This window comes from Scyliorhinus canicula, chromosome 11 (genome assembly GCF_902713615.1).
Source record: "Scyliorhinus canicula chromosome 11, sScyCan1.1, whole genome shotgun sequence".
NCBI lineage: Eukaryota > Metazoa > Chordata > Chondrichthyes > Carcharhiniformes > Scyliorhinidae > Scyliorhinus > Scyliorhinus canicula.
In genome coordinates this window covers 97,018,008-97,033,579 of record NC_052156.1, presented here as the reverse complement: position 1 = coordinate 97,033,579, position 15,572 = coordinate 97,018,008, and the positions used below count along the sequence as shown (strand labels likewise).

The following is a 15,572-nucleotide window of genomic DNA, read 5'->3' as shown; positions in this document are numbered from 1 at the left end:
CGGGACAAGGATGAGCCGGTTTTTTGGGACCGAGGACAGGTGTATTAGGTGCTCAGGGAGCCCAGCAAACCATGTCCACATGTTCTGGGCATGCCCAGCGCTGGGGGAATTTTGGAAGGGTGTAGCAAGGACGGTATCGAGGGTGGTAGGATCCAGGGTCAATCCAGGCTGGGGACTCGCAATATTTGGGGTTGCAGTGGAGCCGGGAGTGCAGGAGGCGAAAGAGGCCGGTGTTCTGGCCTTTGTGTCCCTGTTAGCCTGGCGGAGGATTCTTCTTCAGTGGAAGGATGCGAGGTCCCCAAGCGTGGAGGCCTGGGTCAACGATATGGCGGGGTATATTAAATTGGAGAGGGTGAAATTTGCCCGAAGGGGGTCAGTGCAGGGGTTTTTCAGGAGATGGCAACCATTCCTAGATCTCCTGGCAGAACGGTAAAAACAAAACGTCAGCAGCAGCAGCAACCCGAGGGGTCTCTTTGTTTTTGTTTTGGGTTGAATATCTGTTTTTTGCCAATGACGGGCGGTAATTTATTGTTTCTCTTTTGTATTTACGGCGGGTGGGGGGGGGGGGGGGGGGGGGGGGGGGGGGGGGGGGGGGGGGGGGGGTGGGGGGGGGGGGGGGGGGGAGGTTCTGTTTTTTTTGTTCTTAGAATGTTCTGTTATAGTTTTCTTTTTTGTGAAAATGTGAAAATTTGAATAAAAATTATTATTTTTAAAAAAAAATTTTAAAATTGTGGCTGCTCATGGAGAGACGAGGTTGGGAAAGTGTCCAACATCGCCATACTTCACTGACAGTTGTGCCGGTGGCTGGGGGGCTTCTGCCAGGACCGTGGGGAGTTGTGGGGGATGGCCAGAAGGTGGGATGGCCAGAAGGTGGGCTGTGGGGTTAGGGTGGCGCACGGAACACCATTGCTGTAACCGCAAAGGCAGCAGCGCAGCTGCTGACAGTCCACTGTGAACTTAAGGCCACAAGTTGTATAGGTGTCTCCCGATGTTAGCCCCTTCAGTTTCTGAATCGATCCAGGTTCGGCACGAGTTTTGCTGTCATGAAAGTCCACAAATCCCTCGTCAGCGTCAGCACTTGTCTCAGAAACGGAGAATCCCACCCCATGCCTTTCTATGTGACAGTTAATCCTATCTCTCAGGATTGATTCTACTATGAACTTGCCCACTGTTGACATTAGACAAACTGGTCTATAATCATTTGGCATTTCTTTCGATCCATTTTTAAACAATGCTACCATGTTTGCATTTCTCCTGTTCTCTGATAATTGTAAAATTATCCTCAGAGCATCTGCTATTACCTCTCTGACCTCCTTCAGTAGCCTTGGAAACAATCCATCTGGCCCTGGCAGCTTATCAACTTTCAAGGACTTCAATCCTTCGAGCACTTACTCTCTATGATTATCCCATCCAATATCTCAGTCTTTCTCCTGGATTACTATATCTGCATCATCCATATCCTTTGTAAACATGGAGACAAAATATTAATTTAAAACCCTTCCCACAGCCTCTACATCTACGCACAAGTTCCTTTCATCTGACAGGTCCCAATTTTTCCTTAACTCAGCTTTGCCATTAATATACGGGTAAAACATCTTTGGGTTTTCTTTAACTATGTATTTGTTAATGCTTTTTCATGTCCTCTCTCTGTTTCCTCATTTCCTTTTTGATTTTGTCCCTGCAATTACGATGTTCATCTAGGCTACCTGCGCTGCTTCGTCCTTTGTGCCTATTGTCTGCTTTCTTTTTCTGTTTGATCTTCCCCTGTCTTCCTCCAGACAACCAGGAAGGTCTAGATTTGGCAGTGCCACTCTTACTTTTGGAAGGGACATGTTTACTTTGTACATTTAGGGTCTTACTTTTAGTGCTTCTGTAAGGAACCCTCTTGTGAATCCACGTTAGGCACTTGTTTCCCTTTTAATTCCCGTTTTTTCTGCACCTGTTAATTTTTTTTTAAAAGCAGTATCAGGATATGCTGATATCAGTGGTGGTAAGTCTTGACAGACTTAGCTGACAACCAGTTGGCTACATTTATTTCCCGGGACGTGACAGATTTGCGATGCAGATTGGTCCGGATTATTCTAGAATGCCCTGCTGGTGACTCTCTTCTGTTTGGGGAACCTTTCTGGATTCCTCTCCCTTTAAAGGTACCAGATAGATCAAAGGCCTCGCGAAAACTGCTGCTTTGATATTCTGTTTAATGGAAACAAGCTATTGGTTAGTCTGCTGAAGCTCATGAAGTCTGCTGGAACTCAGCTGACCTGAAATGCATCTTCCCTGGGTAAGGCTCGGCCAAACACAAATTAGAATGCGTTCACAGAGGAGAGTTCGTTCCGTGTGGTCCAGGTTGAAGATCCAAACCAACTGACAATTCAACACCTCGCGTTGTGAAGGAAACACTGCCTACAAAGGCCGAACGCCAGCAGCGAAGATCCTCAAATTACTCATACCTCGTTACAAATACATAGTTTGGTAACGTTCGGTTTCCGCGCGCGAGCACACACTCTCGACCCCGCCCCTCTCACGCACGCACACACTATCGGATTACCGCCCACCCTCTCGCGCGCACGTGCACTCTCGACTCACCCTTCCCGCGGCGGGAACGCGCACACACTCGCGGCTCCCCCAGACGCGCAAGTGCGCACATAGTCACAGCCACACCCCCCCCCCCGGCATGCACACTCTCTCCCCCCCGCGTGCACACTCTTCTCTCTCCCCCCCCCCCCCCCGGCGTGCACAATCTTCTCTCCCCCCCCCCCCCCTGGCGTGCACACTCTCTTCCCCCCCCCCCCCCGGCGTGCACACTCTTTCCCTCCACCCCCCCCCCCCCCCGGCGTGCACACTCTTTCCCTCCCCCCCCCCCCGTGCACACTCTCCCCCCCACCCCCCCCGGCGTGCACACTCTCCCCCCCCCCCCCCCCGGCGTGCACACTCTTTCCCTCCACCCCCCCCCCCCCCCCCGGCGTGCACACTCTTTCCCTCCCCCCCCCCCCCGGCGTGCACACTCTTTCCCTCTCCCCCCCCCCCCCCCGGCGTGCACACTCTTCCCCCCCCCCCCCCCCCCCCCCCCGGCGTGCACACTCTTTCCCTCCCCCCCCCCCCGCGTGCACACTCTCCCCCCCACCCCCCCCCCGGCGTGCACACTCTCCCCCCCCCCCCCCCCCCCGGCGTGCACACTCTTCCCCCCCCCCCCCCCCGGCGTGCACACTCATCCGCCCCCTCCCCCCCCCCCCCCCCGGGCGTGCACACTCTTCCCCCCCCCCCCCCGGCGTGCACACTCTTCCTCCCCCCCCCCCCGGCGTGCACACTCTTCCCCCCCCCCCCCCCCCGGCGTGCACACTCTCTCCCCGCCCCCCCCCCGGCGTGCACACTCTTTCCCCCCCCCCCCCGCGTGCACACTCTTTCCCCCCCCCCCCCCCGGCGTGCACACTCTTTCCCCCCCCCCCCCCCGGCGTGCACACTCTTCCTTCCCCCCCCCCCCCCCCCCCGGCGTGCACACTCTTCCTTCCCCCCCCCCCCCCCCCCCCCCCGGCGTGCACACTCTTCTCCCCCCACCCCCCCGCGTGCACACTCTTCTCCCCCCCCCCCCCCCGGCGTGCACACTCTCCCCCCCCTTCCCCCCCCCCCCGGGCGTGCACACTCTTCCCCCCCCCCCCCCCCACGGCGTGCACACTCTCCCCCCCCCCCCCGGCGTGCACACTCTTTCCCCCCCCCCCCCGGCGTGCACACTCTTTTCCTCCCCCCCCGGCGTGCACACTCTTCCCCCCCCCCCCCCCCCGGGCGTGCACACTCTTTCCCCCCCCCCCGGGCGTGCACACTCTACCCCCCTCCCCCCCCCCCCGGGCGTGCACTCTCCCCCCCTCCCCCCCCCGCGTGCACACTCTCCCCCCCCTCCCCCCCCCCGCGTGCACACTCTCCCCCCCTCCCCCCCCCGCGTGCACACTCTCCCCCCCCTCCCCCCCCCGCGTGCACACTCTCCCCCCCTCCCCCCCCCGCGTGCACACTCTCCCCCCCTCCCCCCCCCGCGTGCACACTCTCCCCCCTCCCCCCCCCGCGTGCACACTCTCTCCCCCCCCCCCCCGGCGTGCACACTCTTCCCCCCCCCCCCGCGTGCACACTCTTTCCCCCCCCGGCGTGCACACTCTTTCCCCCCCCTCCCCCGGCGTGCACTCTCTCCCCCTCCACGTGCACACTCTCTCTCTCTCTCCCCCCCCAGCGTGCACACTCTCTGTTTCCCCCCCCCAGCGTGCACACTCTCTCTTCCCCCCCCAGCGTGCACACTCTCTCTTCCCCCCCCAGCGTGCACACTCTCTCTTCCCCCCCCAGCGTGCCCACTCTCTCTCTTCCCCCCCCCCCAGCGTGCCCACTCTCTCTCTTCCCCCCCCCCAGCGTGCACACTCTCTCTCTTCCCCCCCCCAGCGTGCACACTCTCTCTCTTCCCCCCCCAGCGTGCACACTCTCTCTCTTCCCCCCCAGCGTGCACACTCTCTCTCTTCCCCCCCCCAGCGTGCACATTCTCTTTCTCTTCTCCCCCCGCCCCCCACATGCACACTCTTTCCCCCCGCCCCCAGCATGTACGCTCTCTCCTCCTCTTCCCCCCCCCGTGCACACTCTTTCCCCCCCCTGCCCCCGTGCACACTCTTTCCCCCCCTGCCCCCGTGCACACACTCTTTCCCCCCCTGCCCCCGTGCACACACTCTTTCCCCCCCTGCCCCCGTGCACACACTCTTTCCCCCCTGCCCCCGTGCACACACTCTTTCCCCCCCTGCCCCCGTGCACACACTCTTTCCCCCCCTGCCCCCGTGCACACACTCTTTCCCCCCCTGCCCCCGTGCACACACTCTTTCCCCCCCTGCCCCCGTGCACACACTCTTTCCCCCCCTGCCCCCGTGCACACACTCTTTCCCCCCCTGCCCCCGTGCACACACTCTTTCCCCCCCTGCCCCCGTGCACACACTCTTTCCCCCCCTGCCCCCGTGCACACACTCTTTCCCCCCCTGCCCCCGTGCACACACTCTTTCCCCCCCTGCCCCCGTGCACACACTCTTTCCCCCCCTGCCCCCGTGCACACACTCTTTCCCCCCCTGCCCCCGTGCACACACTCTTTCCCCCCCTGCCCCCGTGCACACACTCTTTCCCCCCCTGCCCCCGTGCACACACTCTTTCCCCCCCTGCCCCCGTGCACACACTCTTTCCCCCCCTGCCCCCGTGCACACACTCTTTCCCCCCCTGCCCCCGTGCACACACTCTTTCCCCCCCTGCCCCCGTGCACACACTCTTTCCCCCCCTGCCCCCGTGCACACACTCTTTCCCCCCCTGCCCCCGTGCACACACTCTTCCCCCCTGCCCCCGTGCACACACTCTCTCCCCCCCTGCCCCCGTGCACACACTCTTTCCCCCCCTGCCCCCGTGCACACACTCTTTCCCCCCCTGCCCCCGTGCACACTCTCTTTCCCCTCCCCCCCGTGCACTCTTTCCCCTCCCCCCCGTGCACTCTCTTTCCCCTCCCCCCCGTGCACTCTTTCCCCTCCCCCCCGTGTACACTCTTTCCTCTCTCCCCCCGCCCACACTCTTTCCCCCCCGCCCCCACTCTTTCCCCCCCGCCCCCGTACCCACTCTCTTTCCCCTCCCCCCCCGTGCACTCTTTCCCCTCCCCCCCCCGTGCACACTCTCTTTCCCCTCCCCCCCGTGCACTCTTTCCCCTCCCCCCCGTGCACTCTTTCCCCTCCCCCCCCGTGCACACTCTCTTTCCCCTCCCCCCCCGTGCACTCTTTCCCCTCCCCCGTGCACTCTTTCCCCTCCCCCCGTGCACTCTTTCCCCTCCCCCCCGTGTACACTCTTTCCCCTCCCCCCCGTGTACACTCTTTCCTCTCCCCCCCGTGTACACTCTTTCCTCTTTCCCCCCCCGCCCCCACTCTTTCCCCCCCCCGCCCCCACTCTTTCCCCCCCCGCCCCCGTGCCCACTCTCTTTCCCCTCCCCCCCGTGCACACTCTCTTTCCCCTCCCCCCCGTGCACACTCTCTTTCCCCTCCCCCGTGCACACTCTCTTTCCCCTCCCCCCCGTGCACACTCTCTTTCCCCTCCCCCCCGTGCACACTCTTTCTCCCCCCCCCCCGTGCACACTCTTTCCCCTTCCCCCCGTGCACACTCTTTCCCCTTCCCCCCGTGCACACTCTTTCCCCTCCCCCCCGTGCACACTCTTTCCCCTTCCCCCCGTGCACACACTTTCCCCTCCCCCCGTGCACACACTTTCCCCTCCCCCCGTGCACACTCTTTCCCCTCCCCCCGTGCACACTCTTTCCCCTCCCCCCGTGCACACTCTTTCCCCTCCCCCCGTGCATACTCTTTCCCCTCCCCCCGTGCACACTCTTCCCCCCCCACCCCCGTGCACACACTTTCCCCCCCGCCCCCACTCTCTTTCCTTCCCCGCCCCCGTGCACACTCTCTTTCCCCCCGCCCCCGTGCACACTCTCTTCCCCCCCCCCCGTGCACACTCTCTTCCCCCCCCCCCCGTGCACACACTCTTTCCCCTCCCCCCCGTGCACACACTCTTTCCCCTCCCCCCCGTGCACACACTCTTTCCCCTCCCCCCCGTGCACACACTCTTTCCCCTCCCCCCCGTGCACACTCTCTTTCCCCTCCCCCCCGTGCACACTCTCTTTCCCCTCCCCCCCGTGCACACTCTCTTTCCCCTCCCCCCGTGCACACTCTCTTTCCCCTCCCCCCCGTGCACACTCTCTTTCCCCTCCCCCCGTGCACACTCTCTTTCCCCTCCCCCCGTGCACACTCTCTTTCCCCTCCCCCCGTGCACACTCTCTTTCCCCTCCCCCCCGTGCACACTCTCTTTCCCCTCCCCCCGTGCACACTCTCTTTCCCCTCCCCCCCGTGCACACTCTCTTTCCCCTCCCCCCCGTGCACACTCTCTTTCCCCTCCCCCCCCGTGCACACTCTCTTTCCCCTCCCCCCCCCCGTGCACACTCTCTTTCCCCTCCCCCCCCGTGCACACTCTCTTTCCCCTCCCCCCCGTGCACACTCTCTTTCCCCTCCCCCCCGTGCACACTCTTTCCCCTCCCCCCCCGTGCACACTCTTTCACCTCCCTCCCCGTGCACACCCTTTCCCCTCCCCCCCCCCGCGTGCAAACTCTTCCCCCCCCCAACCCCCATTCGTGCACTCTCACCCCACCTATCCCCATTCGTGCACACTCTCGCCCCGCCCACCCCCATTCCTGCACACTCTCGCCCCACCCGGCCCCATTCCTACACACACTCGCCCCACCGATCCCCATTTGTGCACTCTCGCCCCGCCCACTCCCATTCGTGCACTCTCGCCCCACCCACCCCCATTCGTGCGCGCACTCGCCCCACCCACCCCCATTCGTGCGCACTCTCGCCCCACCCACCCCCATTCGTGCGCGCACTCGCCCCACCCACCCCCATTCGTGCGCACTCTCGCCCCACCCACCCCCATTTGTGCGCACTCACCCCGCCCATCCCCATTCGTGCACACTCTCGCCCCACCCACTCCCATTCGGGCACACTCTCACCCCGCCCACTCCCATTCCTGCACACTCTTGCCCCACCCACCCCCATTCGTGTGCCCTCTCACCCCGCCCACCCCCATTCGTGCGCACTCTCGCCCCACCCACCCCCATTCGTGCGCACTCACCCCGCCCATCCCCATTCGTGCACACTCTCGCCCCACCCACTCCCATTCGTGCACACTCTCACCCCGCCCACTCCCATTCCTGCACACTCTTGCCCCACCCACCCCCATTCGTGTGCCCTCTCACCCCGCCCACCCCCATTCGTGCACACTCTTGCCCCGCCCACTCCCATTCCTGCACACTCTCGCCCCGCCCACCCCCATTCTTGCACACTCTTCTCCTCTCCTCCTCCCCCCCCCCCCGGCATGCGCACTGTCAGCACCCACTCCCTGGCATGACAACTCTCGCCCCTCCCCACTCTCTCCACATGCATACTCTCACCTCCCCTCTCACACTCTCGTGGCTCCCCTCCCGTATGTGCGTGAGCGCACACACTCTCGTCCCCTCCCGTCCTCTCGCCACACACTCCCGCCTCGCCCCTCCTCTTGCACACACTTTTGCCTCGCCCTCACACTCTTGCTCTGCCCCTCGCACGAAGCGTATACTCTCACCTCCCCCTTATTTGTTTTAATACAAAAGATCGGTCATTGCCAGTGGAATCACTCCTGGAGCGATGTATCCTTTCTCCAGTTTACAAATGGAAAAATTGTGGGATGTGGCAAGTATTTTGAATACCACGGCCGCATAGATTTTAGGAAAGTACTTGACAAAGAACCACATAAAAGACTGGCTAAAAAAATGAGTCATGGAGTAAGGATAAAAATTTGGCTTAAGGACTGGAAATAGCAAGTTTTGGCTATTGGCTACTTTTCAGATTGCATGATGTTATTTGCTTTCCCTTAAGTTCTGTACCAGGACCACTGTTTTATGAAATAGTTAATTGATTTGGATAATAGACACACAAGCAAAATTTCAATATTTAGCAATGTCACAACTGAAGGTGGGACGGTGAGAATGTTACCAATTGACTGCAACAGGACAATGATAGGCTAGGCGAATGGGAAGATAAGTAGCAGAATATCACAGAATATCATAGAATCCCGACAGTGCCAAAGGCGGTCATTTGGCCCATCGAGTCTGCATTGGCCCTCTGAAAGAGCACCCTATCTAGGCCCACTCCCCCGCCCTATCCCTGTAACCCCACTAACCTGCACATCTTTGAGGAAACTGGATCCCTGGACACGCAGACATGGAGAGAAAGTACAAATTCTACACAATCACCAAAGACTCAAATTGAACCTGGGTCCCTGGCGCTGTGAGGAAGTGTGAGATAATGTATTTTGGCAGAAACAATAGGGAGTTGGAATACAGACTTAATGGCACAAGTATTAAAATGTCTACAGGTTCATCTCCCAGTCAAGAAACTAGATTGTGTGTGGAAGTAAGTGCAAGTGTTATAAATGCTTAAAAACTAGCTAGCTGCATTGAAACCAATAGCTGAGCAAGTCTGTCAGAGGAAAACTAAACAATCAGAGTACACAATTTTTAAAAAAAAGCAATATCTGTTCATAGTTTAACTACCTAAAATCAAAAAGGAAAGAGAAGGCAAGCGACAAAGTCACGTACCTGCCATTGTAAAAATTTACCAAAATATTAAGATGATGTCACTCACCATGCGTCCATATATCTTGATTGGCAATCCACATTTATCACAGAAATGAACAGGAGTGTCATCTTTCTCACCCAACAAATTTATCTGTAAAACATGTTTGAAAAGCACTTCAAAAGTAAAAGTACTTCAATATCCAAGTATAAGTTTATTTATATTTATGTAAACATAATTACCTTAAAATCCCAGAAAAACTGCAGGGGGAGTCGGCGCTGGCTTCCAAACACCTCTCCGCCTTTCAATTCATAGTTTTCATCTTCATTATAGTCAAATCCTTCTATAAGATATAAGTAATGAAACGCTTCACAATAGAACATTTTCAATTTATTAAAAAGTACATTTTGGAATAACCAAGTAAATAAATAACTACAAGTTATTATTTAAAGAGAGTTGTCAAATCTAAATAGTTATCCATCTGATTCACCAATTTTCAATCTGCTTTTCAGAGGAAGTTGGGCAAACGTAATAATATCATTTTAATATCCTTTTTATTATCACAAGTATGAAGCTACTGCGAAAAGCCCCTAGTTGCCACATTCCGGCGCCTATTCGGGTAAGCTGGTACAGGAATTGAACTCTTGCTGCTGCCCTTGTTCTTCATTACAAACCAGCCGTTTAGCCCATGAGGAAGAAAGGAATGGAAAGTTAAACTGATCGGGTTAGCAGTTGGTGGCTCAAGTGGACTCTACATACATCCCTGGTACCAGGACAAGAATGCTCCTTTCATATGCAACACGCATGGTGGGGTGGCACGACGGCGCAGTGGTTAGCATTGCTGTCTCATAGAGCCAAATACCTGGGCTCGTTTCCCACCTTGGGTGACTGCGTGGAGTTTGCACTTTCCCAGTGTCTGCGTGGGTTACTTCCTCCCACAGGCAAAGATGTGAAGATTAGGTGGATTGGACATGCTAAATTGCCCCTCAGTATGAAGTTATAGGGCGAAAGGGTGGCCTTTCAAAAGTTGGTGCAGACTCGATGGGTCGATTCTCACCTTGTCAGATCTGCTTTCATCCTCCCCACCAAACTAGTAATGTTATACCTATGGAGCCCCCCGCAATCCCGTGCCACCTGCACCTGATATAATCTAAAGTGAGTCACCGCCCTACGGAATAGTAGCCCCCCCCAACCCTGGCCAAGACACCACAAAATATTCCCTTTGCTCTACATTAAGTTTCTAACACAAAAAAGACGCAAATACTCTAAGCAACTCCAATATGGCCCCTATCGGCCCACTCGGTGCCAATACATACAAGAGCAAATCGTCTGCATGCAAAGATGCCCTATGCTGTACCTATTATCCTTTTCTACACCTCCGAACGCCTCAACGCAATGGCCAATTGCTCAATCACAAGCACGAATCGGGAGGGGGGAGAGGCGACATAGGACATCCTTGCCTGGTTCCACAATGCAGACCAAAATATCCCGAATTCAGGTTATTCGTGCGGACACTCGCCCTCGGCTCCTTGTACAGCAGCCTTACCCAATCTACTACAAATTGTGGCCCAATCCCAAACTGCTCACTGCCATCAAATACCCCCACCCTACTCGGTCAAACGCCTTCTCGGCGTCCAATGCCAGAACCACCTGTCTCCCTCCCCTCCACTGGTACCGTAACCACATTCAATACCCTCCTAATGTTCTAAAAGAGCTGCCTCCCTTTCACAAACCCCATCTGATCTTCTCCTATCACCTTCTTAAGGCATTCCTTCAACCTACCTGCCAATACCTTCAGCAACACCTTTGCGTCCACATTCAAAGGTGATATGGGCTTATATGACCCACATTCTGTTGAATCCTATCCTTCTTGAGCAACAGGGAGATCGATGCCTGGCACTCTTTCCCAGGATGGAGGGTCAGTCACCAGGGGGCATAGGTTTAAGGTCCGTGGGGTAATGTTTAGAGGAGATGTGCAAGGCAGATTTTTTATGCAGAGGATGGCGAGTGCCTGGAACACGTTGCCAGGGAAGGTTGTGGAAGTAGATACATTAACGGCGTTCAAAAGACATCTTGACACACATATGGATAGGATTGGTATAGAGGGATACGGCACAAGGAAGTGCTCAGGGTTTTGGCAAAGGTTAGTATCATGTCCGGTACAGGCTTCGAGGGCCAAAGGGCATATTCCTGTGCTGTATTGTTCTTTGTTCAAAGTCTGTGGCAACAGCCCCTCCCCTATTGCCTCCTCAAACATCCCCACCATCACCTGCACGAACTTGTCTTTAAATTTCGTGTCGGACTCCACTGGCCCTGCTACCTTCCCCGACTGCATCCTCCCAATCGGATCTTTTATCTCCTACTCTGCTAATGCCACATCCAATATGTCTCGATCCCATTCCCCAACCTCGGGTATTCCAAACCATCCAGGAATTCCTGCATCTCCCGATCCCCCCCAGGTGGCTCTGACCCATACAATCTCTCTTATAACTCCTCAAACTCTCTATTAATCTGATCTGGAGCCATCACCAACTTCTCTGCCCTATCCCGCACATGAACAATTTCCCTCGCTGCTGCCTCCCTCCGAAGCTGGCCTGCCAACATGCGCCTTCTCTCCATATTCGTAAACCGGTCCCCTTGCCTGGCTCAATTGATGCACTGCCTTCCTTGTGGACAGCCGGACAAAACTCGCCTGCAACCCCTTCCTGGAACTTCCTGCAACTTCGCTGGATCCCCGTCTTCTGCATAACTCCTGTCTACCTCCAACATCTCATCTAGTACTCTTAGACGCTCCACCCTCTCCTCCTTATCCACCTTTGCTTTCAACAAGATCACCTCCCCCCTTACCACCACCTTTAGAGCGTGTGACGACGCCGGGATAACACCCACTGACACATTACTGAACTCACCTGCCCAATACACGTAAAATTTTGCCTAAGGCATTCAGGAAAAAGTAGGGGAGAAAATTCTGGTTGACAAAGTTGATGGTTTTTAGGATAAAACAAGCTGGGTACATGAAAGGAAACCAGTAGATGTAGTGCATTTGGATTTCTGAAAACAACCTAATAAGGAGCCACAGAAAAGGTTACTGCACAAGAGCTCATGGTATTAGAGACAATATATTAGCAAGGATAGAGGATTGGTTAACGAAAAGGAGAGAGAACCAGGATAAATGGGTCAATTTTCAGATTGGCAAATTGTAAAACAGTGCTGGGACCTCAAATATTTAACAATGACTAAGCCGAGACACTGACTATATTTTAGCCAAATTTGCTGATTGTACAAAGACATATAGAAAAGCAAGTGGGGAGGTGGCCACAAAACAGTTTGCGAATGGGTTGAGATAGGTCAGTGAGTGAGCATAAATTCAGTAGAGCGTTTACTATAGAAACATTGGAGGTTGTCCACTTTGCAGGAAGTATAGAAAAGTAGAGTACTATTTAAATGGAGCCTGCAAAATACTGTGGTACGAAGAAACCTGGGCATCCTGGTGCGTAATCATAAAAGATCAGCACAAAGATAGAATGGTAAAATTTACAGTGCAGAAGGAGGCCATTCGGCCCATCGAGTCTGCTCCAGCCCCACCCCGTAACCCAGTCAACTCACCTGAACTTTTGGACACTAAGGGGCAATTTTAGAACATAGAAAACATAAACATGGAAAACATAAACATAGAAAAATACAGCACAGAACAGGCCCTTCGGCCCACGATGTTGTGTCGAACGTTTGTCCGGGATTAAGAACAAATTAATCTACACCCCATCATTCTACCGTAATGCATGTACCTATCCAATCGCCGCTTGAAGGTCCCTAATATTTCCGACTCAACTACTTCCACAGGCAGTGCATTCCATGCCCCCACCACCCTCTGGGTAAAGAACCTACCCTCTGACATCCCCCCTATATCTTCCACCATTCAACTTGAATTTATGTCCCCTTGTAATGGTTTGTTCCACCCGGGAAAAAGTCTCTGACTGTCTATCTATTCCCCTGCTCATCTTATAAACCTCTATCAAGTCACCCCTCATCCTTCTCCGTTCTAATGAGAAAAGGCCTAGCACCCTGTAGTACAATCAATTCACTGCAAGGCGATGAGAACGAGTGAACAGAGGCATTATTAACCATGAACTTGCCTGCCTGCAAGTTCAGTAACAATGAGTGCCGCCCACAGGTCGTCAGGTCTATATACCGCACCGGAGGGGGGGGTGCAGAGCCAGAGGCGGGGCCCACCGGGGCTCCTGTACAATACATGGTGGTAGATCGTATTACCATTTCCTGGCCATCGGCCACAGTACTAAACAGGCAGTTTATACTATGGTGAATACATTCACCACATTCACCCCCTGTTAAAAAAAAATTAAGTCCGGTGGAGGTGAAGTGGGGTCATCATATATTCAGTCTGTCTGGAGGCCGGATTGTTCTTTTGGCTTCAAGCGGCGATTGGATAGGTACATTGATTACGGTAGAATGATGGGGTGTAGATTAATTTGTTCTTAATCCCGGACAAAAGTTCGACACAACATCGTGGGCCGAAGGGCCTGTTCTGTGCTGTATTTTTCTATGTTCTATGTCTATGGACCTCCTCAGCTCTGGCGGTGCGGCAGGTACGGGCGCTGTAGTTGATAACTCCAAGAGCGTGTTGTCTGGAGCTTCAGTCCGGCGTGTCGGCGTCGGTTGAGGGTAGGCAGGGGGTGGTGGATGGCGGCAGTGTTGGCGCGGGACAGTACAGGAGCGTGGGGAGTGGCGGTAGGTGACGTGGGGGACGCGTTGGCCCGGGAACCAGCGGGCGCCAGGTCCCGTAGGGAGACCGTATCTTGCCGTCCGTCTTGGTGCGCGACGTAGGCGTATCGGGGATTGGCGTGCAGCAGCTGGACCCTCTCGACCAGGTCTTATGGCTCCTTGTATGCTTCCGGAGAAGGTCGGGCCCCGGAGTTGTCAGCCAGGATGGAAGCGAGACCCCAGAGATGGACTTCCTAGGGAAGACAAACACACGGTTGTGAGGGGTCTCACTTGTGGCTGTGCAGAGGAGCGACTCAATGGAGTGAAGCGCGTCGGGGAGGACCTCCTGCCAGCGGGGAAATCAGGAGACCTCTAGACCGGAGGGCAAGAAGAACGGCCTTCCATACCGTCGCGTTCTCCCTCGCTACCTGCCAGTTTCCCTGGAGGGTATAGCTCGTAGTCCTGCTCGAGGCGATGCCCTTACTGAGCAGGTACTGACGCAGCCCATCGCTCATCAACTACTGTGGATGTATGCAGGGAAACTGAACAGGGTGAAGATGCTGTGCAGTGCCTTTATAACAGTGGCCGAGGTCATGTCGGGACAAGGGACAGCAAAGGGGAAGCGGGAGTACTCGTCAATGACGGTCAGGAAGTATGTATTGCGGTTGGTAGATGGGAGGGGCCCTTTGAAGTCAATACTGAAGCGCTCAAAAGGCCCGGAGGCGTTCACCAGATGAGCCTTGTCTGGCCGATAGAAGTGCGGTTTGCACTCTGCGCAGACGCGGCAGTCCCTGGTCATGGCCTTGACCTCCTTGGTGGAGTAGGGCAGGTTGCGGGCCTTAATAAAGTGGATAAGCCGGGTGACAGAGGTCATCGTGGATAGCCTGAAGTCGGTCATCTGGCGCGCTGGCGCATGTGCAGGGCATCTGAGGGCTCGTTGAGCTCCCCAGGACGATACTCAATGTCGTAATTGTAGGTGGAGAGCTCGATACTCCACCTCAAGATTTTGTAATTTTTACCCGTTGTGCGTTGTCAAACATAAAGGCTACCGATCGTTGGTCGGTGATGAGGGTGAACCTCCTACCGGCTCGGTAGTGCCTCCAATGCCGCACAGCTTCCACGATGGCTTGAGCTTCCTTTTCGACAGAGGAGTGTCGGATCTCGGAGGTGTTGAGGGTTCGAGAAAAGAAAGCAACTGGCCTGCCCGCCTGATTGAGGATGGTGGCCAGGGCGACTTCTGACGCATCACTTTCTACCGGAAAGAGGACGGACCCGTCCACCGCTTGCATTGCGGCCTTAGTGATATCGGCCTTGAGGCCTTAGTGATATCGGCCTTGATGCAGCTGAAGGCCGAACGGGCCTCAGCCGCCAGGGGGAATATCGTGGCTTTAATAAGTGGGCGGGCTTTGTCCGCATAGTTGGGGACCCACTGGGCATAGTACGAGAATAGCCCCAGGGATCTTTTGAGGGCCTTGAGGCTGTGGGGAAGGGGAAGTTCCATGAGGGGCACATGCGGTCGGGGTCAGGCCCTAGGACTCTGTTTTCCACGACACAGCTAGCCGGATTGTGCGGAAAACGCACTTACCCTTGTTATATGTGAGGTTGAGGGATTGGGCGGTTTGGAGGAACCTCTGAAGGTTGGTGTCGTGGTCATGCTGATCATGGCCGCAGATGGTGACATTGTCCAAGTACGGGTATTTAGCCTG

The 15,572-nt window shown here is 56.0% G+C and overlaps 1 protein-coding gene across 1 annotated transcript in view; it reads right to left on the bottom strand.

Annotated features, from left to right (window-relative positions):
* Positions 1-9,483, bottom strand: part of LOC119973213 (E3 ubiquitin-protein ligase Hakai-like) — a 41,011-nt gene extending 31,528 nt beyond the window's left edge. Inside the window, 2 exon segments of the mRNA XM_038810872.1 lie at positions 9,217-9,300; positions 9,390-9,483. Coding sequence (XP_038666800.1) covers positions 9,217-9,219 — 3 coding nt within the window. The 5' untranslated portion in view covers positions 9,220-9,300; positions 9,390-9,483.
* Between the last annotated feature and the right edge of the window lie 6,089 nt (positions 9,484-15,572).